General features: G+C 45.6%; 1 protein-coding gene across 1 annotated transcript; it reads left to right on the top strand.

Annotated features, from left to right (window-relative positions):
- Positions 1 to 157: 157 nt before the first annotated feature.
- On the top strand, positions 158 to 15,447 carry LOC120508671 (transmembrane protein 182-like). The gene is made up of 5 exons (XM_039722490.1): positions 158 to 416; positions 3,190 to 3,307; positions 5,232 to 5,330; positions 7,893 to 8,030; positions 14,795 to 15,447. Exons 1-5 carry the CDS (start codon positions 264 to 266, stop codon positions 15,022 to 15,024), a joined length of 738 nt encoding a protein of 245 aa, XP_039578424.1. The 5' UTR covers positions 158 to 263; the 3' UTR covers positions 15,025 to 15,447.
- Positions 15,448 to 25,470: the final 10,023 nt, after the last annotated feature.

Here is a 25,470-nt window from a genome sequence, read left to right as displayed (position 1 = left end):
CTCTGGCAGCAGCAGCCGTGTGTTCCCTTGGATGGCTCCCTGCTCTTGTCATGATCCTTAATGCCACAGCTGCTCGCTTACACCAGGTCATCTGCTTTTATTAGTGCTGCCCCACCACCCACTGAAACTCACACCAGCCTGGAGATCACTGTCCACATCCAAAAATAGCATTTCTCTGGCCCCGCTCTTGCAGAGACCCGGGGAACTGGGGGTTTTCCTCCTTTTCTGATTCCCACTTGGGCTGGTTTCCCCCCTGCTGCCCCATGAAGGCTGGAGCAGCCTCCCTGGCAGCCGGGATCCTCGGGGGCACCGGCGTGCTGCTCTTCCTCGTCGCCTTTGGGACGGATTATTGGCTCCTGGCCACGGACACCTGCGGGGTCTTCGAGCATGAGAACAGCACTCTGAGCACCGGGGGGGTGAGCTCTGAAATCTTGTGCTTTGAAAGAACTTAACCTAAATAACTTCAGATCTAAAATTTTGAAATCTGTGATAATATTTATGCTCAGTGAAAGTGACCTGTTAATGTAAAACGTCAGCCTGAGGTAAAACTTTAAATTCTTTAAAATCCAACGCGGCTTTTCTGTAATATTGAGCATTTTGACTGGAGTAAATCGTGTCTAGGAAGCATTAAGACAGCACCTCTGTAATCTGGCAGATATGAACATTAGAGAATGAAAGGCAAAAATGTAAGAGCTTTAGCTGTTGACAGCATTTCCCTCTAAAGACAAAAGATATCTCCTGATATTTGCCATTAAAAGATTTCTCCCTCTGTAGTTTGTTCATTTAAAACTAGTTCACGTTTAAAAGTGTGGGCCTTGGCAATCACTTCCATCTGAAGTGGTACAGCTGCAGCACAGACACCAAAGTAAAGTGAACATCAGACACAGAGCAGAGCAGACAGGTTCCTGCCCATCTGACCAGTGGCCTGGATATCCTCAGAGGAAGCTTTATATAGGATTTTAGTTAGCAGGAAATGTAATTTTCAAGGGACAGCTTGATATTTTAGTCCTAAGGGTTGGTGTCACTCGTTTATAGATCCCTCAAGTTGGATTCTTGCTGCACTTGCTGTTGTCTAACTCTTCAATGAAATAACAACCAGATCAGTTCCTCGAGCCACCCACTCCCCCGAAATGTTTTTGTGCCAATCAATGTGTGGTTTCCATTACAAAATGACAGGAAGATCCTCGTTGTGTGCAGACTTTTTGTTACTTCAAAGTTCAATCCAATTAGGTTTGATTTTTTTCCTGGTGCAGTGAGTCACCCTGGGTAGGCATCATGATGCCAGCAAGAAATATTTTTTCTTTCATTTCAGAATCCCATAATCAAATGTAGGGCACTGTTTGCTTGAGTCATGGTTCCAAATGACTTTCCTGACTAAAAAAAAAAAAAAATTATGATGGCAAAAATGCCTGGAGAAGTGAAACAGAAAACAGGGTCTTTAGTTTCAAGCAGCTCAGTAAAGCCTGGGGATGGCAGTGACAGAGAAGTGCCGCTTGTTTTCTGTGCACTTGGGAAGTGACAGTGTTAATTGTTTCACATTTTAGTTGTTTTTAAAAGTGGAGAGAGCAGAGGTGATGCACTGCATGACACAAATAAGCATCTCAAACATTTCAGAGACGCTCTTGGCCAAGACTGGGGAGCCTGATGCTGAGGCAGTGACTTCAAAAGCACCAGGCAGAAATAGGAACTGCTCTTACTCTTCCCTCTGAGCTATTTTATTTCTATTTCAGACACTGTTTCTATTATTTCTATTTCTGTTACTGGTTGTGGATAACAGGCTCTGTTTTTACCTTCTCTGCCCTTTCTTAAACTGTCAAATCCTGTCCCTTACAGATAAGGATGGGCTGAGTATCTGGCAAGCTCAGTGAAATGTGCTGTGGATGCACCAAGTCAGAGCCACCAGCTGAGGAAGTTTCAGGGCTGAATGTTCCCCTTGTCATAGTCAGGGTTTTATCCTGAAAGTAAAAGGAGAATCAGGTCAGAGCTCTGGAAGTTGCTACAAGGTGATGCATAAAAACACCAAGGCCAGGGGAGCAGAAGATCTCTGCCCCTTCCAGGGGCTCCAGGAATGCTGGAGCTGGCAAGCTCAGTGAAATGTGCTGTGGATGCACCAAGTCAGAGCCACCAGCTGAGGAAGTTTCAGGGCTGAATGTTCCCCTTGTCATAGTCAGGGTTTTATCCTGAAAGTAAAAGGAGAATCAGGTCAGAGCTCTGGAAGCTGCTACAAGGTGATGCATAAAAACACCGAGGCCAGGGAAGCAGAAGATCTCTGGGGAGAGCTCAGAGCCCCTTCCAGGGGCTCCAGGAGAGCTGGAGGGGACTGGGGACAAGGGATGGAGGGACAGGACAAGGGGCAATGGCTTTCCATTGCCAGAGAAATATTGGAGAGAAATTCTTCCCTGTGAGGCCCTGGCACAGGATGCCCAGAGCAACTGTGGCTGCCCTGGATCCCTGGCAGTGCCCAAGGCCAGGCTGGATGGGACTTGGATCAACCTGGGACAGTGGAAGATGTCCCTGCCCATGGTAGGGGTGGCACTGGATGGGCTTTTAAGGTCCCTTCCACCCAAACCAATTAACCTGTGACAGGATAAGTACCTCTAGCACCTCCCTGTTGAGTCCCATCTCCTTTCTGTGGCTCACAGAGGCCTTTCCTCTATGGACATTCCCCATCCATCATAAAACTTAATTTTGTCACAGTCCTGTCTCCTTTACCAAACTGTCTGTGGGAAAGATAAAGCTGGTTTTGAGGATAATTTTAATAAGTTCTTTGGTAAATCTTCCATGACTGGACTTTGCAGTATTGTGCCTTCAGGAAAGACCAAAATCTTGTGCTTGCAGGTCTGGTCGGGGGGTTGGAGGAAGATGTTTGAGGAATAGAACACACCCAGAAGGCCCAGCTCCCTGAAATTCTCATCCAGCTCTGGCCAGCAGGGGTTTAAAAACAGGAGAAAAGGAGGCAAATGGTTTGTGTAGCTCTGCAGGACAATTTGTTGTCAGAACATTTCGTAGCTGTTTTACAGCAGAAAGTCAAGGACAGCAGCTCCTCCGTGTTCCACAATCCCTCCAAAACTGACACAAAAAACAAATGAAAACCTCATAAAAAATTAAATCAACATTTGTCTAACTGAAGCATCCACTCTTTGTACCATGATGTTCCCTGTTTTAGCCTGAACTTTCATTCCTCCCCAGGCTGAAAGTCCAACAGAGGCTGGGAAGGAGATCCTCACTTTCCACCACGAGGGTTTCTTCTGGCGGTGCTGGTTCTTTGGTGAGGGCCACCCCGAGAGCATCTGGACCTTCTGGTACAGTGAGTACAATGCCACCACTCCCTATCCTCAGCATTCCATCCCAGCTTAATGGGAAACAAACGCAGGAAGCGCTCCCAGGGATGAGGAGACAGTTTTTATTTCATTTTTGTCATTCTTCTGTCAAAAGCAAAGCTGGCTCACTCTTTTTGTGCCCTTTCTGTGCACATTTTTTGACTTGGATTTTGCTTTCACAGGGCTGTTCACCAAAATGTTGCAACCTCATGAGGCCATTTAATTGATCACCTACAAAGTTATGTGAAGTGGTGGCTTCCACCAGCAAGGAGATGCTGATCCTTCCTCCTCCTCCCTCCCAATACCTCTTGATGTTTGCACTCAGCAAAGTTCTGTAGATGTGAGGCCATGCCCTTCCCAGCATCGCTCTTCTGTCCCTGTTTTCTGCCTTCCAGGTGCTCAGCATTCCCAGCTCCCACTGGTTTCAGCACTGGGAAGGCTGGAACTGCACATTCGTGGTGTCCCTGAGTGCTCAGGATCAGTGGTGGAAAGCCATTTTATTTTATGTTCTCACCTTTTTTACTTTTTAAAATCATTGAATTACACTTGAGAATAAACAGGGAGAGATGCTAAATTCTTTATTTTTTTTGGAAAATACATTCACTCTTTAAAAACAAATTGAAGAAAAGGATAAAACCTGTTCTGTGACCCTGTCTGGTGCCACCCTGGTGCCCTGGTGCAGTGAAGGGCTGGCCCAGTGAACCAGGTTCCCACCAGGAACAGGAAAGGAGTGGGACCACACCAGGACACACCTGGCACCAGCCCTGCTGGGAGCCACAACTCTACAGTAGGATTTGGGATAACCCACCCCATACTTTAAATAAGTTCTGTAAAGGCTTTAAGCACCACAAACACCTTGGCCCTGTGCCCACCGAGGCCTCGATGGAAGATGTTCCTGAGGCTGTGGAGCAGCACAATCACCTCAGAGGGCACTTCCCTGCAAATAGTGCAGGTTCCCACACTAAATCTACCCTGCAGTGATTAAAATTTCAAATGACTTTGCTGTCCCCCAGCCCCTGACCTGTTTCCTGTAAAATCTTGCAGGAATACTTCCCGCCACCGCTCAACAATGGGAGGTTTTTCACCCAGGAAATTTGTGATAAAAAAGGACAGGCTTGAGACAGGGAGTTTGCTGCTGAATTACATTATATGGAAATACATAACATAATTTTACCTGAAGTAAAATGAGTCACTCTGATAACTGGCAAATTTTTTGCTACTTCTTTAGGTATTTATTATAATAGGATTGATCATGGCAAATTAATTTGCTGCTCTTGTGGATGTAATAATTAATTCAATAGGTATTCCATAGTCAATTTAGCATGAACTAATGTCCACCTATTATAAAGTGCTCCTTTGAGCTGGGGAACATATTTAAATAAGTGGCCAACCATTAATTAATTCATTTAACATTCATTCTATTACTGTTAATCATGATAAGCCTCAGTGGTATTAATATTGATGGGGCACTTCCATTCTAATTGTGCTTTTCCTTCTCACCAGCTGGAGGTCTTGGAAGTGCCTTGTTCTGGTACCCAAATATTTTGACCCTTCCAGGTGGTCAGGGACATTGTCTGGAGGAAAACAGCAATAAGATTATTGACAGTGACTTCAGTTGTTTCATCTTTCATGATTTTTGTCCACCTCAGAGTCAGGTTATGAAGATGAGAAGATGTGTAAGAAGCAGTCTCAGATCCTCTGACATCTCTCCTCTTTTATAATTATTATTTCTATTTTTATTTTTCTCTTTAACCAATATTTGTTTTATTTTTTCCCTCCCCAGCCTTCTGATTTCACTGAGGATTTTGCAAGTTTTGCACAACAACACATCACCATCTCAGCACTGTAACTGATTCTGCAGGAAATAAAAGCAAACTGGGATTTAATTCTTCTTTTCCTTTGTCTTTCCAGCCAGCCAAGCACACCCCAAGTTCTGCATGCATGGCTACCTCTTCCCCATGCCCATTGCTGTGGGACCTTTCCCCCATCCCTCCTATGACACAACTGCAGGTGAGTTTCCTTCCTTCCTTCTCCCCCAGCAGCTCCTTTTCCAAGGGATCAGGCAGAGATCTGGGATGTGTGTCAGGTTCTCCTGTTGTGAATTCACACGTCCAAGACCTCAGGACAGCTCCTTCACAAACCGTTCCTGCTGGGTTGGCTGCCCAAGCCCACCTGGAGGGGTTCCCCCGCGCTGTCTCCTCCAGCCTGGCGTGCTGGGATGGGCTGAGCTCCCTCCCACAGGGCCCAGCTCCTGCCCCTGGGAGCCAGGCAGGAGGATAAATCCATTCTCCCCATCTCCTCTCTCCTGGGCTCCCTGCTCCTGCTCCTGGGAGCCAGGCAGGAGGATAAATCCATTCTCCCCATCTCCTCTCTCTTGGGCTCCCAGCTCCTGCTCCTGGGAGCCAGGCAGGAGGATAAATCCATTCTCCCCATCTCCTCTCTCCTGGGCTGCCTGCTCCTGCTCCGGGGAGCCAGGCAGGAGGATAAATCCATTCTCCCCATCTCCTCTCTCTTTGGGAGGAGCTGGAGCCACCCAAACCCAGCCTGAGTGCTGACTCCATCCCAGAATTGGTTTCCTGGGATAGCTCAGGTGCTGGTTTGTTGCAAGACAAAATAAACAAGCACTGGAAAATCAGTTAAAGACCAAATTGTTAGAAAATCCACATAAGTGACTGGCTTATTTTTAAAGCAATGAACACTACACAGTTGGAGAGCTTCCTTTCAACTGGGTCCCTTTTTATTTATGTTTCTCTATATTTTCCAAGTTCTTTAATGAATCAGTTGCTGTTAGGAATTTTAATTTGCTAAATTGGTGGCAGCAGTTAGAATTAATTGAATGATCTTTTTTTGAAATGAATTGATTTCTTTAAATAGTGTGCATCAGTCTGCCTTGCCTCCGGGGATGCAGGGCAGACATTCTGCACAAACAAACATCTTGACCTTTTCCTTAGCCTTTAGTGGTACCTTTTTTTAGTTTTATTTTATTTTTTTTTCTATGAGAAATTAATTAAAAAAAAATATTGTCAGTAGGAGCGTGTGAGGAAGGGCAGCTCATTTCTTTGGCTGCGCAGAATTCCTGCCCTGGGGAATGCTCCGTGGTGCCAAATGGATCGGAGGGAGCTGTGCAGGGAGGAGGAGGAGCTGGTGCGGGATGAGCAGCGGGATTGTTCCTGCTCGGGACAGACGTGCACAGCTCGGAATGATCCCGGCTGGGAATGATCCTGCTGACAGACACGCTCTCACTGTTTTTTCCATCCTAACCAAGGCGCTGGAGCATCTGTCCCTGCCTGTCAGCCCCGGGGCCATCTCGGTGTCCCAGAGCTCTTTTCCCACCCCGGTGGTTCTGGGGGGCCCCGGGCTCTCCCCTGCCCCAATCTCTGCCCATCCCTCGGATGCCACTTCTGTCCCTGGCACCTTTTCTTGCTGAGCAGCCCGTCCTCATTTGCAAAGGCTGACAAAGCAGGAGGCTGTCCAAGGAGAGGGGTTCTCCAGCTATTACCTGCTCCGGAGATAATTCTGCCTTATCTGCATCCTCTTAGGCTCCCTGGGAGAAACGGGTGACGGGAGGTTAAACATGAAAATGAATTCTCTGGTTTTGGAGAGTTCAAGATACTTATCTCTCCCTAAGTGGCTCTCCTGACAAAATGGTTTCAAATGAGGAAAAGGCATCTTCTCTGTATCATTTTTCTTTCAAGTGTGAATCATTTCAGCACTACCCACTTGCTCGTGCTCGGCTTAAATCGAGCTGGAGCTTCTGGAAAACACCTGGCAGGGCGAGATGTGGTGGTCCAAGGGATCAGATAAATCAGGGGATGGGGAGCAGGGTGTCACAGGGTCTCTGCTGGAGGACCCTGATACCTTTGCATAAGGTTTATGGCAGTGTGTGCAAGACACTTGGCTACTGGGAGGCTTGAATTAGTGAGCTACATCCCATCCTGTTCCATCTGGTGGGATGTGATGGACCAAGCTTGCTCAGCTCTGCCTGGGGTGGCTGTATGAAGTCACAGCCAAACCCAAATTCCTTGGATGGACAGGCAGCTTCTCTCCTGCCCCATTCTCTTTCCCAGAGTCATTAATGGGGGAACTCTTGAGCTCCTGTTTTCCCCGCAGTCCTGCTAGCAAACACTGCTTTTATTTTAAACCAGGAGCCTGGCACCTTCCCGAAGTGTTAATTAAAGTGGAACAAAGCTGTGGTCTGAATCCACCTCTCCAAATTTTGCTATTTTCTTTCCTTTCTTGCCAAGGTTTTCCAACCTCCCCCAGCACAGCTAAGAGCGGTGTCCTTTCCTCCCACCCTCTTTTTTTGTGTGCTTCCCTGGCAAATCTTCCCAACCCTTTGGCCTCATTCCAGTGCCATTCTGTAGGGCATGACATTCCCCCTGAGCCCGTGGCTGTTCCAGGTGCCCTGGCAAAGCCGGGGCCTCAGCTCTGCCTGACCCAGCAGCATCACAGGTTGTTGTTTTTTACTGTTGCTAAAGCAGGAGTTAAACATGGCATCATTAAGAAAAAGGATTTCTGAGGTTGAAATGTCCCTCTTTCCCCCTCCTTTCACTGGCTGTGTTCCTGTTGCAGTGTACAGAGGATTTTGGACGGCGTTCATCCTGCTGGCCGTGGCTGCCGGGCTCGTGGGGGGGCTCCTGCTGGTGTGTGGGGTCCCCTTCTCCAGCCCCCACTCCTACAAAGTTGGGGGAGGATTCCTGCTGCTCTCAGGTGAGGGGACAGGGCTGGGCCAGGGTGGCTTTGGAATGGGGGCAGGTGGGGATGAAGTGCTGCCGTGGGAGATGGGGCTCTGAGGGGAGCAGCAAATGATTATTTCCCTCTTCCCCACTGGAATTTAACCCCTGGGAGCTCTGAGCAACATGGTCCAGTGGAAGGTGTCCCTGTCTGTGCCCTTTATGGTCCTCTTCCACCCCAAACCATTCTGTGATTCCATCATTCTGTGCTCAGCCAGGCTTTAGCACAATAGTCCTTAGTCCTAGCAGGGCTGAGGTTTTTGAAAATCACTTTGTTTTTACTGCTCCTGTATGCAACCCTTTTATTTCAGTAAAGCCTGCAGGTGTGTTAAGTCTGGGCAGCATCAGCCCTGCTCAGTTCCCCAAAGTCAGGCTTTGCATTTGGGCTGCTCCTCTGCTGTTAGCTTTGATAGAGCTGGAAACCCACAGAGGGATGAAAGGCAAACCCCATGATCCAAAATGGGAGGGCTGGCTTAAGGAGACCTGAAAAGATGAAACGATGGCACTGCAGGAAAATGAATTAAAAATAGGCATTTATTCATTTTTCCCACTGCTGTTACCAACGATTCCACTGAATTATCACTTGGGCTTTTTCCTTTTCTGTATCTGAGAGGAATAACTGGCTTCAATATTAGAAATACTTGATTTATACCAGTGACTCAAACTCAGAAAAAAGCTCTTTTATGACTCAAGCAGCCACAGGCTGGAGCTCAGTTGAGCTGCGCCAAGTGAAGAACTTGGTAATGAAATCAGGTCTTTCTCTGAAAAACCCCTGCTTAATTGCAGATCCTTCACCAGCTCCTGCTGCCTCATAATAAACATCAGTGAAAATATTTAACAAGAAAGGCTCTGATATTGACCCATGTCCCCAGCTGCCACATCTACACAACTTTTAAATTCCTCCAAGGATCGTCATTCTACCGCTGCCCTGGGCAGCTTGTGACAGAGATGGACAAGGCTTTCCATGAAGAAATTCCTGTTCCCTCTCCTGTCCCTGTTCCCGGGAGCAGAGCCCAACGTCCTGTCAGGAGCTGTGCAGAGCCACAAGGTCCCCCCTGAGCCCCTTCCCAGCTCCCTCAGCCCCTCCTGGGGCTCCGTTCCCTTCCCTGGCCTCACTGCAGCCCCTCAATGTCCCTCTGGTCGTGAGGGTCCCCGAGCTGCCCCCAGCACTGGAGGTGCCCCAGCAGTGCCAGCACAGGGGACAGCACTGCCCTGATCCCCTGGACACCATTCCTGACCCAAGCCAGGTGCCTCTGGCCTCTTGCCCACCTGGGAACCCCTGGGCTCATGTCCAGCTGCTGGCACCAGCCCCCCCTGGGCCTTTTCTATAAACAAGCCTGTAGTTTTCCATGGGGTTGTTTTGATCCCATAATGGACAGTAATCCAAGGGCTGTACCCAGGCAGGAAGCTTTCCCTTCCCATCTGTAGTCCAGGCTCCCAGGAGGCAGCAGATGTCCCTGAGGAGTGTGTCCAGCCTGCACATTGGGCACAAATATCACAGAAAAGGATGCCGAGTAATACTCAACTGTCTTCCATTTCTTTTTCTTTTTTTTCTTTTTCTTCATTGTTTTTCCACTTTATTTGACTACTCCTTGATTAAAAGGCTGGGGCTTCGAATGTGACACTTTTTGGAAGAGCTGATTATGCATCACATAAACCTCTTGGCATTAGACAAAGATGCTGCTGTTAAAATTGAAGTTTGTATTAATGCAGCTTCAATCTGAACAGCAATCATTGTTATTAACAGTCATTCGGGGGAACGAGTTCAGCTGGAAGACACTTCCTGCTATATTTTCCACTCAAATGATAGCAGAAGGATTCAATGTGTTTTTCAGCAAAGTTTTTTTAGTGTTTCAACTGATCATTTTCTTTGGGGGGCTTATCCTGATCTCAGACCTCTGGATCCTGCTTGGATGGATTTGGGTTGCATCCTTCCATGGTTATTTTCTCGTTATCCCTTCTAAAAATATTTTGCATAATTGCACTAAGCAGTAGGAACAATGGATTTAACACAGGCTGGAGTCCCCAGCCATCCCTTTCCTTAGGAAAGCGGGATGAGCAGGGAGGATGCAGGAGAAAGCGCCTCTTGTCTTCTAATCATGGCCTGCAGGTCAGTGTTAATTAACCTCCCTTGCAGAAAGGATCTCTCCTTGAGGAAGTGTGAAAAAGCTGGCAATCTGCAGAGTGGGAATGTGGTCTGGCAGCAGGAATGGGAGATGGAGCACCAGGACTGCGGGATGTCCCGGCCTCGCAGGGAGCCCTTCACCAGCAGCTTTGTGCTGCCCACCACCTCCCTGCTTTTGGGAGAAGCTGTGGTTATTCACTGCAAAATGACGTCACTTTTTCCACCAAAAGGCTCTAAAGACACCCCTGGTGCAAATGCATTCCCAGACATTTATGGATGACCAGCCTGAGGAGGGTTGTGTGTCCATCTGTCGCTGGGGGAATCCAGGGCTGAAGGGTGAGGGTTGTTCTGGCTCAACTGGATCCCTTTGGATTCCCCCTGAGATGCCTTTTATTTACTGTACATTCCAGAGGGCAAATCTGACTGTGCCAGCTCCAAAAACCAATGGGCTGCTCTGGGAGGTGTTTCTGAGAGCCCTTCCGAAGCAGTGGAGCCATTTCTCTGGATTTCCTCCATTGGGTGACTCTGGAAAGAGCCAAAGCCAATCTGACATTTGCTGGTGCTGCCTTTGCAGCTGAGGCCATTTTCTGAGGAGTTTTCCCTGCCAGCATTCTCCCAAAAGCACCTGGAATACATGAGGCAAGAGCCAGTGTGCTGCTTTCCTCCCAGCATTTGCCATCTTGGAATGAGCTTCTAAAGGGTGGCAGATCCTGCCTGGTGCCTGATTGTCCCTTTGTTTCAGTAGTCAGAGGTTGGTGTCACTAGAATGTCACCAAGAGGGCTGGGTGAGCTCTGTGCTGCAGCTTCTGGAAGCTCTTTGAATTGCTGAGACAACTTTGCTTCATTTTGGTCCTTCCTATTTTCCTACCTTACCTTGTGCCTCTTGGTTTTCTTTTACTAGAATGTCACCAAGAGGGCTGGGTGAGCTCTGTGCTGCAGCTTCTGGAAACTCTTTGAGTTGCTGAGGCAATTTTGCTTGTGGTCCTTCCTTTCTTCCTACCTTGTGCCCCTCGGTTTTCTTTCCCTTTGGGCATTTTAGAGACCAAACGTAGAACTGCAGCACAGGCATGGGTTGCCCAAAGAGGCTGTGAATGCCCCATCCCTGGAAGTGTTCCAGGCCAGGTTGGATGGAGCTTGGAGCCACCTGGGATGATGGGACACATTCCTGCCCATGGTAGGACCAACCTGTTCTTCAGCATGAACCAACAGCATGGGATAAAAGGCAGATTTCCCAGTCCTGTGAGTTAAAATGCTGGATTTTTTGCTCAGATCCTGTTTCCCAAATGGAGCAGCTCCACTTTGGCAGTCTCAGGCTCCCCACGTGCAGTGAAGCTGACAGTTATGGAGGGGCAGCTGAAGGTCACCCCTCCATTTCGCTGTTATTAACATCCTTAAGAGGCAACGAGCGAGAGAGGAGAACGAGTCAAAGTTCATTATTCTCCTAATTAGCAGATTACACAAAAATTCAGTAGCTTCCCCAGAATAAGAGTTAAAGATTGAGTTCACTCACCTGTCCCCACAATTAGCAGCTATAAAGGTGTCACAAGGAAATAAAGTGAGAGAAAGGAAAAGCTCCACTTCAATTTGCCCACACAGAAGACGCAGCTCCATTGGGAGAGGGGGATGGAGCTCCAGGCTCCCAGATCTGCAGTGCACAAAGGAGGCAGATTTAATACCCCACTGCAATTTTCTGGCAATTAGCCCCTCCCCAGAAGATGCCATTGACCTCATCAGTCTGGAGATGGAGTTTCGCAGTTAATTTTTCCCAGTACCATCCTAATGAACAGAGGCAAAGAGGGACAAGAAGGAAAGGAAAGGGATCACTCGGGTAATTTTCCAGTGGAGAAAGCACAGGGATGCTGAGAGGAGCATGGGATGAGGTTTGATGAGGTCTTCACTTACCCAAACCCAATACACACCCTCTGTCTTGGGTGTGGGTGCCAATGCCAGTGTCCTATTTCAGACAGAAAATTAGATTTTTTCAGTTTTTCATTTCGCTGCCCAAAGCAGGAAGGAATCTGTCTCTCTACATCCAAAGCTGTCAGGAAACAAAGACAATTTCTGCTCTGTCCCACACTAAAAGCCCCAGAAAGGAGGGAGCAAAGTGAAACCTGTTCAACAGATGAAAAATCCCAAATACAACAGCATTTTTAAACAAAAATGCCAAACACTTTGGTAATATAGGGGTGAAACATTGTGATCTTCTCATGATGAAGAGGATGCTGATGGCTGTAAGTGCGACAAATTTTAGGCAGGTTCAGGTACACTTGTGATTGCTCCAAACATGCATTTCTGGCTGAGCAGATTTTGGTGAGCTGCCCTTCCTGAGCTCCCACCATCCTTTGGCTGCACCTGCCCTCCTGATTTTCTCTTCCCACTGAGGACATTGTGCAAATCCCAGGGATTCTTCATCACTCCGCTGTAATTATTCCAGGGAAGAAGGCTGCTTGCTTTACATATTCTTGTCATTTGCCCAGAGTGTGAAAACATTCTTAATTTAGATGCCATGGCCATGCCATCACCTCCAGTACCTGTTTAATAATAAATCCTTCTGTGCCAAGACCTGGAGCTTCTCCTGAGGCCAGAGGAGGGACCAATCCCCATTCCTTGTCTCCTGAAGGGGTTGGGGATGGTGCCACCCACACGTGGGACTTCCCACACCCTCCTCAGTAAGAACTGGAAGGTTTTGATCTGATTACTTCAAAAAACGAGACTTAGGCCATATAAATTGTCCTGGGAGAAATCAGCACAGAATTCCTGGTTATTTAAAGCAAAATTCCAAAGTACATTTCCATACCCACGTTCTCTGTCCCACCGGGGCTGCGCTTTCATTTGCGTCTCTTACGGTAGGTATTATAAGTTAATGAAATAGAAATTGATCTTTAAAGGAGCACTTTTCAAGGTTCAGTTGCTATCTAATTAATTTAATTTTAAATTACATCAGTAATAAAGACTTAATTGCCTTCTTATCAATACATTGTATTTTGTAAAGGACATGCGACTATTTGAACACACCATCGCTTTCTTATAGTAGAATAATTGGTATTTTAAGCATACAACTATCATAGTAAGTGTAAAATATTTATTTGTGCACTTAATTTCAAGTGGTATCAAAACCTCAATGAACATGCAAATGTTCCAGCAGCTGCTGTTTAACTCCTTGCCTGCCTCTCCAGGAAAAACAAGGACTCCTCCACATCAGGGAGAATGGCTGGAATTTCAGTGTGGGGTGATGTAAAGAACATTTGTGTGGCTACACCAATTTTTGATTGGTAAGATTGCATCTTTTTAGGGCACGGGAGGCAGTTTAGGAAATGTGACAGCTTAGGGTGGGGAACTGCAACTTCTATCTCCCTCCTAGTGAGGACTTTGAAGCCTCTTACCTTCATGTGAGTCTTATTTGTGTCTCTGAGATGTTTTTATAACCATTATAAACAGAATCACAGTAAAACACAGATGTGTTTTCTCTGACTGAAGATTCAGTAACTTCCCTAAGCAGATAAATCAACGTCAATCTTTACTCCTTTCCTTAGCTCAAAAGCTGGATTTTGGAGTATATAAGCTGCCAGGAAGAATAATTAAATACACCACAACTACCTTTGATTTAAAAATGGCAAGGGGAGAAATTAAATCTTGCAGAAGCCACAACACATCCACAGAACTGTGTGGTAACTTGTCAACTAAATTAATTTCGAGCAGTTCACTTCAACCATAAAAATAATATAAGCTATGATGTATTTCTTTCATATGTGTGTGTGTATATCTATATGTTATACAGCACCATTTAAAAATAGCAGCTTCTACCTGTGAAGTAGCAAGATCAGATATTTCTGAGCTGCTTTCAGACCTGTCATCACACCGTCACTATTTAGCTTTAATAGATGTTGAGTTTAAAATGCACCATAGAAATATATATATTTTTTTAAAGATTCAGAGTTAATGAGATTTGGGCCACTCTAATTTTTTTCATCTGCTTCCAGCTTCATGGCATAAGCTGCTGGAATAATTCTTGTTATTATTCTGGTATTTAGTAGCCCATCTAAGATTAACATCTCGTGGCTGTGTGCCCTTCCCACCCCATAATGTGCATAAACACTTTCAGAGCCTGCAGGCTCTGCTGGCTCTGGGGGTGGCAGTGCCAGAATTTTTCCACCAGCCCCAGGATTTATCATGGCATCTTTGTGTTCCTGGTGGGCATTGGCTGTGACACTGCTTGCAAGGGTAGATAAAAAAAAGGAAGAAGTAAGTTTTGGTGTCTCCTCATTAATCTCTGAGAAATAAAAGTGAAAAAGGTGAAACATCCCACCTTGGAGAGAGGAAGGCAGGTCCCTGCTGGGAACATCATCCCTGCTCGGGTGGTTTCTCCATGGCCTTATCCTGCTGAAACAGAGCCTTCAGAAGTGCTGGTGGTCAAAGCAGGAGATGTCAGGGCAGGAACTGGTCACTGTGGTGTGGCCTCAGCTTCCACAGGAACTTGCAGAGCAGCATCAGCAGCAACAATTGTGCCACACACAGCTTTGGTGCAGAGCATGGATGAGAAGCTGTGGTGATCTTTTCTCACCTTCACTCCTGTATTCCCTGCCCAGACCATAACTCAGCTTCCTCTCTCTTCCCAGGAGGTTTGTTTCTCCTGCTCGTGTTTCTCTTTGTGATGTGGAAGGAGTTTGCAGCTGACTTTCAGAAGTACATCCTCCTGGAGAGGAGTGAGAGGTGCCTGGATGATGTCCCTGTGCACGTCTACTACGGGTGGTCCTTCATGTTCGCCGCCGCCGGGGTGCCCCTGGTGCTGCTCTCCGGACTCCTCTTCTTCCTGGTGGGCAGAGACATTGTGGATTCCCTGCAGTAAGACAAACGTGGGAAAGGCTTTGAGAAAATCGGCAATGCTCCTTGTAAAGAAACACACCCAAGTTTTGAGGGCTTGATGGGTTTTGTAGCTGTAATTGTGGGGATAGGTTACACTCACTCTCGTGGGGAGGCAGGGATGGAGCACTGAGCATCCACAGAATCCCAGGGTGGTTTGGGTTGGAAGGGACCTTAAAATCCATCCTTTTCCACCCCCTGCCATGGATAGGGAGACCTTCTTCTATCCCACGTTGCTCCAAGCCCCACCCAACCTGGTCTTTGACACTTTCAGGCATGGGGTAGCCACAGCTTCTCTGGGTACCCTTTGCCAGAGTCTCACAGCCAGGAATTCCTTTGCAATGCCCCATCTCCCCCTGCCCTCTGGCAGTGGAAAGCCATTCCTTGTGTCCTGTCCCTCCATCCCTTGTCCCCAGTCCCTCTCCAGCTCTCCTGGAGCCCCTTTAGGTACTGGAAGGGGCTCTGAGCTCTCCCTGGAGCCTTCTCCTCTCCAGGTGAGCCCTCCCAGCTCTCCCAGCCTGGCTCTGAGCACTGCCCATCCCAAACCAGCCCCAGCTGAACATCCAGCTCCAGCCTTTTTCCACTTTGGAGGTATTTCACCACATTGGTGGGGTTTGCACCAGTTTTTCCCGTAGCCCAAGGGAAAGCAGCTCTCTGTCAGCAGAGCTCCACATCCATATTCAGCAGAGCTGGAGTTTTACAGCATTCCCAGCATCCTGGTTTCTTGTAAAAGGAAATCGAATCTGGCTGCGATGGTGCAAGCAATAATGTCTATTTCTAAAAAGCAATTAAGGATGATTTTTTTTTCTTAGCCAGCTCTAATTGACGTCAAAGGACAACCATTTTAATGGGATGTCGGGAAACATGAGAAACTTTTTTCTTCCTTAAAAGCCCTGATTCTGAAGATACAAATGTACCTGAACATAACCTAACTTTCAGTACGGGAATAAACCAATTTCTGTGGCTTGAAACATAACATGAATTAATTAGTGTTTCTTTACAGCAATGCTTTGCTCTGCATTTAATATTTTCCCTGGATGCAGTTTTGTGGGGATTCCCAATTCAAAAACTGAAAGGTGATGCTGGTTGAGGGAAAAGGAGGGAGGACAATAGCATGATATTGTGATATCACCTTGGTTTGCACCTGTGCCCCCTCAGTTCTTCAAGTGGCAATTTCTCACTATAAATTTGTTTTGAATAATTTTTGTCCTTACCCTGAACTGAATATTTTCCCTGGACACAGTTTGGGGAAGTTTCTCAACACAAACACTGAATGATAGTGGGAGCTGGAGGAACGGGAGTGGGGACAATAGCGCTGCTATTTGTTTTTGGCTTTGTTTTGGTCAGCCCTATCAGGCAGCTCAGCTGGGACCTTGTTGTATTCTGTGGACACCTCACAAGAGTCAGATCTAAAATGACAAATAATACAACATTCAAATACATTTAAATTCTTGCAGTCGCTCAGGCTGATGTGGCAGTGACCCTGCAAAGAGCAATCACCTCCTAATCCTCCACCAAACTATCCGGCTACTGGGGGTGAAATAATTTGTCCTGAATATGCAGAGGTTTGTAAAGACACTTGAGAAATGACAAAGATTTGATCTTGTCGTGTTTTTCGGGCTGGAGCGTGGTGCTTTGAAGTAGTTTGTTGGGTCCTTGTTTGCTGAGCTCATTTGCATAAATTTTAAATCAAACTTCTCAAAACGCGCCGTTCTCGTGGATGTCAGAGTTTGTGCTCAACTCACATCTCCCGAGCTTTATGTCACACTATTGACTCAGTGCAGTTAATTAATAATGGAATGTAAATCTCTGCTAGGAAGCGCTGAAGATTGTTGGCAGTGTAAAAATGTTTGTTAATGCTCTTCCTAAAATATTATTCAAGTCTGGCGTTTCTTTCCTTTCGGAGCAAGTTCTAATTATTCTTTTACAAGATTCATGGCATACACAGAGTGAGGAATTGTAATTCCCCCATGTAAAGATTAGTTCTTTCATATGAATAACAGGCTTGGGCTACACTTCTTAAGCAATATCCACACTGTTTTCCCTTAATAGAAATTTTGTTTGAATAAAATTGGGATGTGCAGGTAAAAATCATGGGTTTTTTCCCAGTGAATGGATGTTTCATGACATTCCCAAATACACAGAGATTTTAGTGTTTTATTTGGCCATTCTAAATGTTTTTTTTTCCTCTTTGGGTTATGCCTAGTTCCCCACCAGTTCTTCAAGGGATAATTTCTCACTGTAAATTCCCTTTGAATAATTTTTGTCATTTAATTATCTATTCAATGTGGAGATGAACACTTATGGTCACAAAGAATAAAAGTATACAATCCAGGAGCAGAAGAGGTCAAGATTTACAGTCACTTGCCTTTCACTGATCCCATAAAACAATCCAAGCATGCAGAAATGATGATCCCATAAGAGACACCAGGGCAGAAGAATGAGAATGCAGCAAGAAATCCATCAGACTTATTGATATCTGTGAAGCTGAGGATCCCTGAAGTTGTGAATATAGAAGTGAGTTTTATATTATAGAATGAAATATTTATTAACTCTCTCCATCTGTTCTTTAAAAAATTTAGTTTAATGTCATCAAGGCATTTATGGAATACATTTAGCTTAATCATGCATTCATGCCGTAGGGAGTAAAGCATCCCTGGAGACTTGCTCTTTCTGGATCAGCTCTAGAACAAGCAATAGTTTAAAATTCCATCATTTTTTGGAAATAAACCACATGGCTTTGAATCATTCTTGAACAGAGGGTGTTTTATTTTAATTGTCTGGTATTGAGCACATCCAATTCTTGTCTGGGATTGAGCTTTTGGGTAACCTCATCAAATCCCTGGATTTTCCACAGATTTGGAAAAATCTCTCAATATTAGGTATATATCTAATAGTTACAACAACAAGAAAGAATGAGATTGTAGAGTTGCATAATTAATGCAATTAACTCTTTCGTTAAAATTCCATGTTTATTGCCAGCACAAGGCCAAATACATCATTTTAAAGACTCCAATTCCTTTGCTGTCAAGTTTCTCATGGCTAGTATAACTCAAGCAGACAAAATTTGCAGTGAGAGTCATCACTTCTGTAGGAGAAATTTTAAAAAAAGGAACTCATGGGCTCAGTGGTGGAGTTGGAAATTGCAGAAACCACATTCGCTTTCATCTGTTGAATGTGAAGTTTGATGAAAGGATATTATAGAGTAGTGACAAGGACCTAATTCTGATCCAAGTTTTGTCATTATAAATCATGAGTAATTCCGAAGGCTGCAGCAGACCCTTATCACTGCTAAACATCTGTAAGTCAGATCAGAACCGGGACTAATAAATACATTCAAAATGCATAATTAAAACAGTGATTTCACATCACTCTGATGAATTTTAGTCAAGGATTTCTTCAAGGATGCTTTTCTCACATTAGCATTTGATGTTAGTAAGCAATGAATAATTCCATTTTTTCTTTCCAACATCTGGGACACTTCCTGCTTTATTTGCTACTTACTGAGCACTCTGCAGGAAATATTAATGAATCCTGGGTGTTGAAACACGGGCCCTGTGGATGGAGCTCAGGAGGCAGCCTTACGTAGGAGAGGTGTCTTGAGATTAAGAGCTTGATTTTGTGAAAGATATTGGGAGATTTGCCAAACCTCAGGGAAATACAGGGATTTGGGGAGGTCACCCAAAAGTCCCTGTGGCAACTTCTTTCATGCCGTGGAGCTCTTCCCTCGTACCTAAGAGACAACAATTAATAATGAAAGCCTTTCCCCTTGGTCAGATCAGCTCTTTTTGGTGTGATTCTGGAAGCCAGCACCCAAGGATGCCCCGAGGCTGGGAAGGTGCTGGTGCTGCTCCACCTCAGCCAAGGAGGGATGGCCCAGGGGAGCAGCACACGCCGAGAGCATCACTGCCCTGCCAGCTGCTCCCTCACACCTCCAGAGGCCTGGAGGTCTTTCTCTTCCTTGGGAGATCATGAAATTCTGTGTTTGGAGAGATCTGCTGGGCCTTCAGAGCAGCCTGTGGAGGACACCTGAGCTGAGCACCAGGTGAGCTTCCAAAGCAGGGATTAAATGTCCTTCTGTGTTAGTGGGAAGTGACTTTGACAGTTCAGAGCAAGGGGGTGAGAACATCCTCTGCTGTGGAAAACAGGTAAACTGGAACTTTCCCAGCTTCATTCCAGCTGGGTGTGCAACAGCCCCTCTGGGATTTATTACAAACCTTTCCACCTTTTCTTTTTTTGTCCAGAAAAATTCATCTTATCTGTTCAGGTCATGTTTTGACCTTGGTCAGACACATTCCTTGGTGGCTCCTGTAACAAAATGTGAGTGAGCAGAACCAGCATCCCCACTGGAGCTGCTCCCCTAAAGACCCCTTATCCCTGCATGACGGAACCCAGGACATCCCTCTGGGTGCCCTGGATGGCTCAAAATCCTGGCACGGGCTCGGAGACCCTGGCAGGAAGCCAAAGACACTTGGAAATTCAATCTTAACCCATGGAGCAAATTACTAACCTTGTATAAGAATTACAAGTCACAAAAGTTTAAGTAGCATAATAGTCGTTGTCACCGGGTGAAAGGTGGAATTTTGAAGATTTTTTACTATGGGGCTCTAGGAGGCAAGATGGAGGAATTTGGGCATTGTCCTGCTCTTCTTCCTTCTTCTTCCTAGCCTCCATCTTCTTGGTGATGGTGGCACTTTGGGATTGGTGTAAAGTAGAAAGTCACTGTCTAACATAGGTAATAGATATCGGAACACAATTGTAAATATTGAATACATAGTTTATACAACACAACGCCAGCCCCGTGGGAGGGCAGTGTGCCTCAGACTGACCTGCAGAACAGACCTCAGCAGGCCAGACAAAAAATGTTTTAGATAAGAAATAATAAACAACCCTGAGAACACGAGCTGAAAACTTCTGACTCCTTCTTCGACAGCTAGGTTGGAGAAAAGAGACTTTTAATACATCTTGGGGCCATCTTGACCAGAGGAGATCCCGAGACCCGCAGTGCCCCAAAACCCTCTGGAGAAGGGAAGTGCTGGGCATTCCATCCCTATGGAAGATGCCCACGGCCCCTTTCCTGCACAGCCCCATCCTGCTGGCTCAGCACCTCCTGAAGAGCCCCTGAAGTGTCCCTCAGGCAGTGCTGGGGGAGAGGCACAGATGTGGTGCAGCAAACGAAGGCGCAGACCAAATTAAGATAAATGTGGAGAGGGGAGCGGGCTCCACGCGCGGCGCGGGGCTCTGCGCTGGGGCAGGATTAAGCCATATCAGGCAGAGCCCCCTTTACAAGAGTGCACAGCACCTCAATCCCAGAATCAATAAGCTGTACATGCTGCAGCACAAAGAGCTCTTATCTGCAGTACCACTTTGAATTTAGTGAATTTATTTAATCCCTGATGCCTGCAGAGCATCAGTCCTGTCTTCTGGGTTAATTTATTTATTCCGGTGATGTATTTTTAGTCTTTCAAGTCCTTGACATTTGAGAAGCAGATTTTTTCCCCCTCCTCGTTTCCTAAAAAACATCTGAATTGGAAAAAATTATTTACAGAAAAGTATTTTTTCCCCTAATTCATTCCCCACTTTTCCTTTTGGGAGCCAAGAGAAATACAATATCAATACTAATAACCATAAATGGAATGGATTGGGAAAGGCTCCTTTTCCCCCTGCCTGGCAGAGCCTGCTTCTAAATCAATGCTGGACATTCACTGATCTTCTTTCTTCTCATATTTTTTTTTTCCTACAAGTATTCTCTCCTCCTCTGTGAATTAAAAAAATAAAAATTTTCTAGCTATAGCCAAGATTCTGTGCTGCATTTAGTTTGAAAATTGTCAGGAGGGCAGGTGATACTCTTATCTCCTGGAACTTGATATTTCCAGGTGGATCAGAGGACCTCTTGCTTCAACCCAACGGAACCAGAGGGTTAAAGAGTGGGACTACTGTGAAAAAGAAATACCAAAGGAAAACAATAGGTAGGTACTAAACATTTGGTTATGGAAAAGTAGATTGAAGATTTATAAACTTCAGGATCTGCAAAGAAGGAAGAAGTTTCACCTGGCCTTGGCTGAGTCAAGGACAGCTGCAGCAAAGCTGAAAAAATTAAAAATAAAGTAGCATGAAGGGCAATTTTTTGAAAAACAGAGGGTTTGTTCCATATTCCTTATCTATGTATTTCCCTATCCATTACCCAGTATTTCCTTGTGTTTACTTTAAGAGAAGCAACAAACACGGAGAAGAAAGAGCCTCTCCTAGAACAGGGACTCAGCAAAAATATATTACATGTCCTCAAATCTAACTCTGCAAAGTCACAGAACATAATTGTTTTTCCATTTCAGATATAGGAATAATTTTGGGGCATTTTCTTCTATATAAATACCAGTCCATGAGTGAAGATGTTCAACAAACCATCAATGCTCAAATAACATCAGTTGAGCTGGCTGATTTAGGATTTTAATGTTAATTAAACCTCATTGGTTACAAGCTGGAATAATTGCAGTGCACAGTGAATAAATGTGGCTTGTTCTGAAAGAGAGGCATCAACCTTTGGGCATCCCTGCCCCCCAAAAAGAAGGGAAATGCAACAATTTAAACAAATCAGCCTCAGAATTGGTCCTGCTGGGTGTTGAGGTGGAGATTTTGCATCAGCCCCCCTGAAATACAGGCAGAGGTTTTACCCCTCAAATCACAAGCAAGGTCATTACACGAGTTAAATAATTAGCTCCAAAATCCAGCCATTAATCAAATTTATTGCAAGGCTTTTGCATCACATCCCCAAAACAAGCTCGGGGGGTGGTGCCAGCTGCCCTGTGGGGATGGGCACCCCCAGCCCCCTGCTCCTGGTGTCCCCAGGCTTTTTTGGTGGCATCCTTTCCCCTAAGGGGAGAGGTGCTGGGAGAATTGAATGAATTCTAAAGGCACTAAAAACATATTTTGGTCCCTCTGAAGGTCGGATAATTTCATCTGCATCTTCAGGATGGTGCTGATGAAGGCTGGAAGCATCTTAAGAGCTGCTCTCAGGGTGGTTTTCCCTTCAATTTTGCTCTGCAAGATCCCGTCCCTGTTTTCCCACCTGCCTTGTGAAACCCCCGTTATCCGAACCCAAACACAGGCACACACACTTCACACATTAAATATCTGTAAAATAACTGGTGTTCTCTGAGGAGAGCCTCTTCCTGTGCCACAAACACTTCAAAGGCTTCAAAGCAGAGGTGCCTGCAGCGAGGGCTGAAGCTGAGAGCACAAGTGCCCGTTTCAGCTGACACCAGAGGTTTCAGGCTCTTAGGGCATAAAGCATTTTTCACTCTGTTTAAATTAATTTAATTGGAAAAAAAAATTGAAGGAGAAATAACTCAAGACATTTTTGAAGGTGGGGGTTTTTTGTGTGCGTGTGATTTTTTTTTTTTTAAGTGGAAAATGCCATTTTGAGATTAAACCTGCTTTAAGTAGATATTTTAAATGAAAATATCTTCAGTGTTTGAGGAGGGACTGCAGAGACCTTCTGTCTGCAGCCATCTTAGAGGGGTGGTTTTGCTTTCTCTTGTTTTGCTGCTGCTCAGAGGATGTTCCAGCTCCCGGGCGAGCAGCAGCTCCAGGCTTTCCTTCTGCTGCCCCTTCTCAGAGTTAATGCATTGGTTCTGCAGGCAAAAAAAAGGAGACATTTTCAGTATTCCAGAAGCCAAAAGGCTGTCTGCTGGATGGAGGGATTTGCTGTACATCCCAGGCAGGAGATGCAAATCCAGTTTTATACTGGGGCTGCAGCACCCTGTGCCCAGCACCTCCTGCACTCCTGCCCAGGGAAGGGTGTCAGAGAGAGGACATTCAGCTTTTATCTTTTTATAATTTTTATTTTTTAAAATGAAAATGCCAAAAGAGTGGAAATACCTTTGTTTTGATAGTCATGGTATGGGAATCTTCTTAAAATTTTGAATTTATTTATTTAGCTGCTGACCCAGAGGTAGCCCCTACACTCTCAATGCTTCAGCAAAGAACAAACCAGGTTTGGGAGTGTTTTCTGGGGCTTGCTGATGTTTCCAGATTGTTGCAAGGATGTCAGTGGGGTTTGGATGCTTTGTAGTGGGACAAAGATCTTAGGATACATGGCTGCTTGAGGAGCTCAGGCAGGGCAGAGCATTCCCTGGACTAGCCAAAACTAGCTCTTAAAAATGGAGGTGGTCTGTGCCATCTTATTAATTAAAAAAAAAAAAAATATATACACACACACATATTAAATGTATTATATATAAATATAGGAAAAATATAAAAATGCATATATAAAAATTTAAAAAGTACTGATTTAAATAAAAAATATACTCATTAATACAATAAGGTGAATAATTAAAATGTTGTGGGAACCAGTGTGTGAGTGCAAGTACCCCCCTGATCCAGTCCAGGGCTGCATTCCGTGATATCCAGCACAGGGAAACAGGGATTTCAGCCCAGCTTTGCTGCTTCTCCCCACCTGCCCAGCACCACATTCCCTGTGATTCCCTGTGCCCCCCTTTTAGACCCAGCCCTTGCTTAGGGAAAATCACTGGAGCGTCACGGCCGCATTGATTTAATTGATTGAGGCTCTGCCCAGAACCTCAGCTCCACTCCCAGGCAATGCTAATCAGAGCCAAAGATAACAGCAGAAGGAATGAAAAGATTTCTTCCCCATGACTCCAAAGTGCCTTTGGAAAGAGGGAATTACGACAATGTGTTTTCTCTCTGCTGCCCTGGGTTTGCCAGGGGGTGCCCAGTGCTGCCTCCGAGGGTCCCTCTGGATCAGCTCGGCTGCAGGGAGGCTGCTGGAGCTCCAGTAGGAACAGCCAGGCTGCCATGGGCTTGGGATTTTATCCACCAAATTTTATTATTTTTATCCAGCTCTACTGTGGAAAATCACAGCTGGGTCACCAGCCAAGGCAGTGACTGAAATTAGCAGGAAAGACATAAAACCTCATGGTTTAGGGGACTTTGTTCTTTCCTCCAACAAAACTCGAGCGTTTCCCAGTGTGTGATGATGACATTATCCATTACAAATGGATATCCAGGATAAATGGACCCATAAAATCAGGGGAAACCAGGGCTGTTGCAGCAAGCCTTGATAACACCCCGAATAATTCACCTTCTTGCAGCAGCTCCTCAGCCCAGAGCCCCCGACCTCCCCACAGGGTCCCTGTTTCCACCCCATTAACGAGTGAGGCACAGATGGGTTTGGCCTTCTAAAATCAAATTAGAATAAAGAATCTCTTTTTGCTCCCTCCTTGCTGAGGTGTCCTGAGGTGTATTTTGAGTTTGGGCCAAAAAGAAATCATTATCTTGGAGCTGCCTGGTGCTGCTTCATCTTGGCTTGAGCCAGGAGGGCACAGCCTCAGCTCGACCTTCTGCAGTCCCTGTTTTGGGGTGAGGAAGTACACAAGGAATTTTCAGAGAATGCAGAATTCCATCCAGTCATGGAATCATTTAGGTTGGGAAAACCCTCTAAGATCACTGTGGCCAGCCATCCCCCAGCACTGCCAAGGCCACCACTACCCCATGTCCCCAAAAGCCACATGCACGTGGATTTTGAACCCCTCCAGGGATGAGAACTCCAGCACTTCCTCAGGGAATTCCAAAGCTTCTCCCTACATCTTTTGGACACAACCAAAGCAGAGCTGAGAATGGTCAAGGGCAATTTGGTCATCATTTCTCTGTGGACATGGAAGGGGTGGGGAGCTGCCCTTAGGATGGGTAATTTGGGAGCAGACTGAGTGGAAACAGATCCTGTGCCTTTCTTTACCTGGATGTGCTTCTGCCCTAAATGAAATGCAGGAGTAGAACTCAGGGCAGAAGCTGAATCACTCTCACTTAATTTAGCAGTGAAATCACAGGCAAGGCACTACAGTACCTGCTGAAGGGTGCAGTGATTTCTAATTATGGATTATGCAGCTAATCAGTACCAATCAACATTTTATGATCTTGACTTAATATTTAATATAATGTTAATTATAATTGCTTTTGCCACAAACTGTGTCAAATCCTAGGTGTGATTTCCCCTCCTGGTGCTCCTCGCGGTGCTGGGTGGGCTCTGGGATGGGGGCTGAGCATCCCTTCCCAAAATCCCACCCAGCAGCACAGACCCACCTCCCTGCTCCCTCTGCCTTGAGTTGTGATGCTAATTAAGTGCTGGTGAGTCTCAGCGTTATTAGAATGGAGTTTTTATCTCACACAAGTACCTTCCAGCTACAAACAGGGGAAGTTCATTTAATTAAAAATAATTTTAGTGTAAGTTAATGTGAACACAGTTCACTTACTCTGAAATATATTTAACTTTTTTTTCCATTTTTTTTTCTTTCAAAGTCTACCAAGAGGCTCTAGAAAAAAGCTCCAAAACCTCCAATTTACATCAGATAATCCAGATGATGCATTCAGGCCATTTCTGTGTATTTAGACAGTGGCCAAAATGTCATTACAAGCA

Source organism: Passer montanus, unplaced genomic scaffold, assembly GCF_014805655.1.
Source record: "Passer montanus isolate IOZ18808 unplaced genomic scaffold, ASM1480565v1 scaffold49, whole genome shotgun sequence".
NCBI classification, from domain to species: domain Eukaryota; kingdom Metazoa; phylum Chordata; class Aves; order Passeriformes; family Passeridae; genus Passer; species Passer montanus.
The sequence above is the reverse complement of the archived record's forward strand: the minus strand, read 5'-3'. Positions and strand labels throughout refer to the sequence as shown.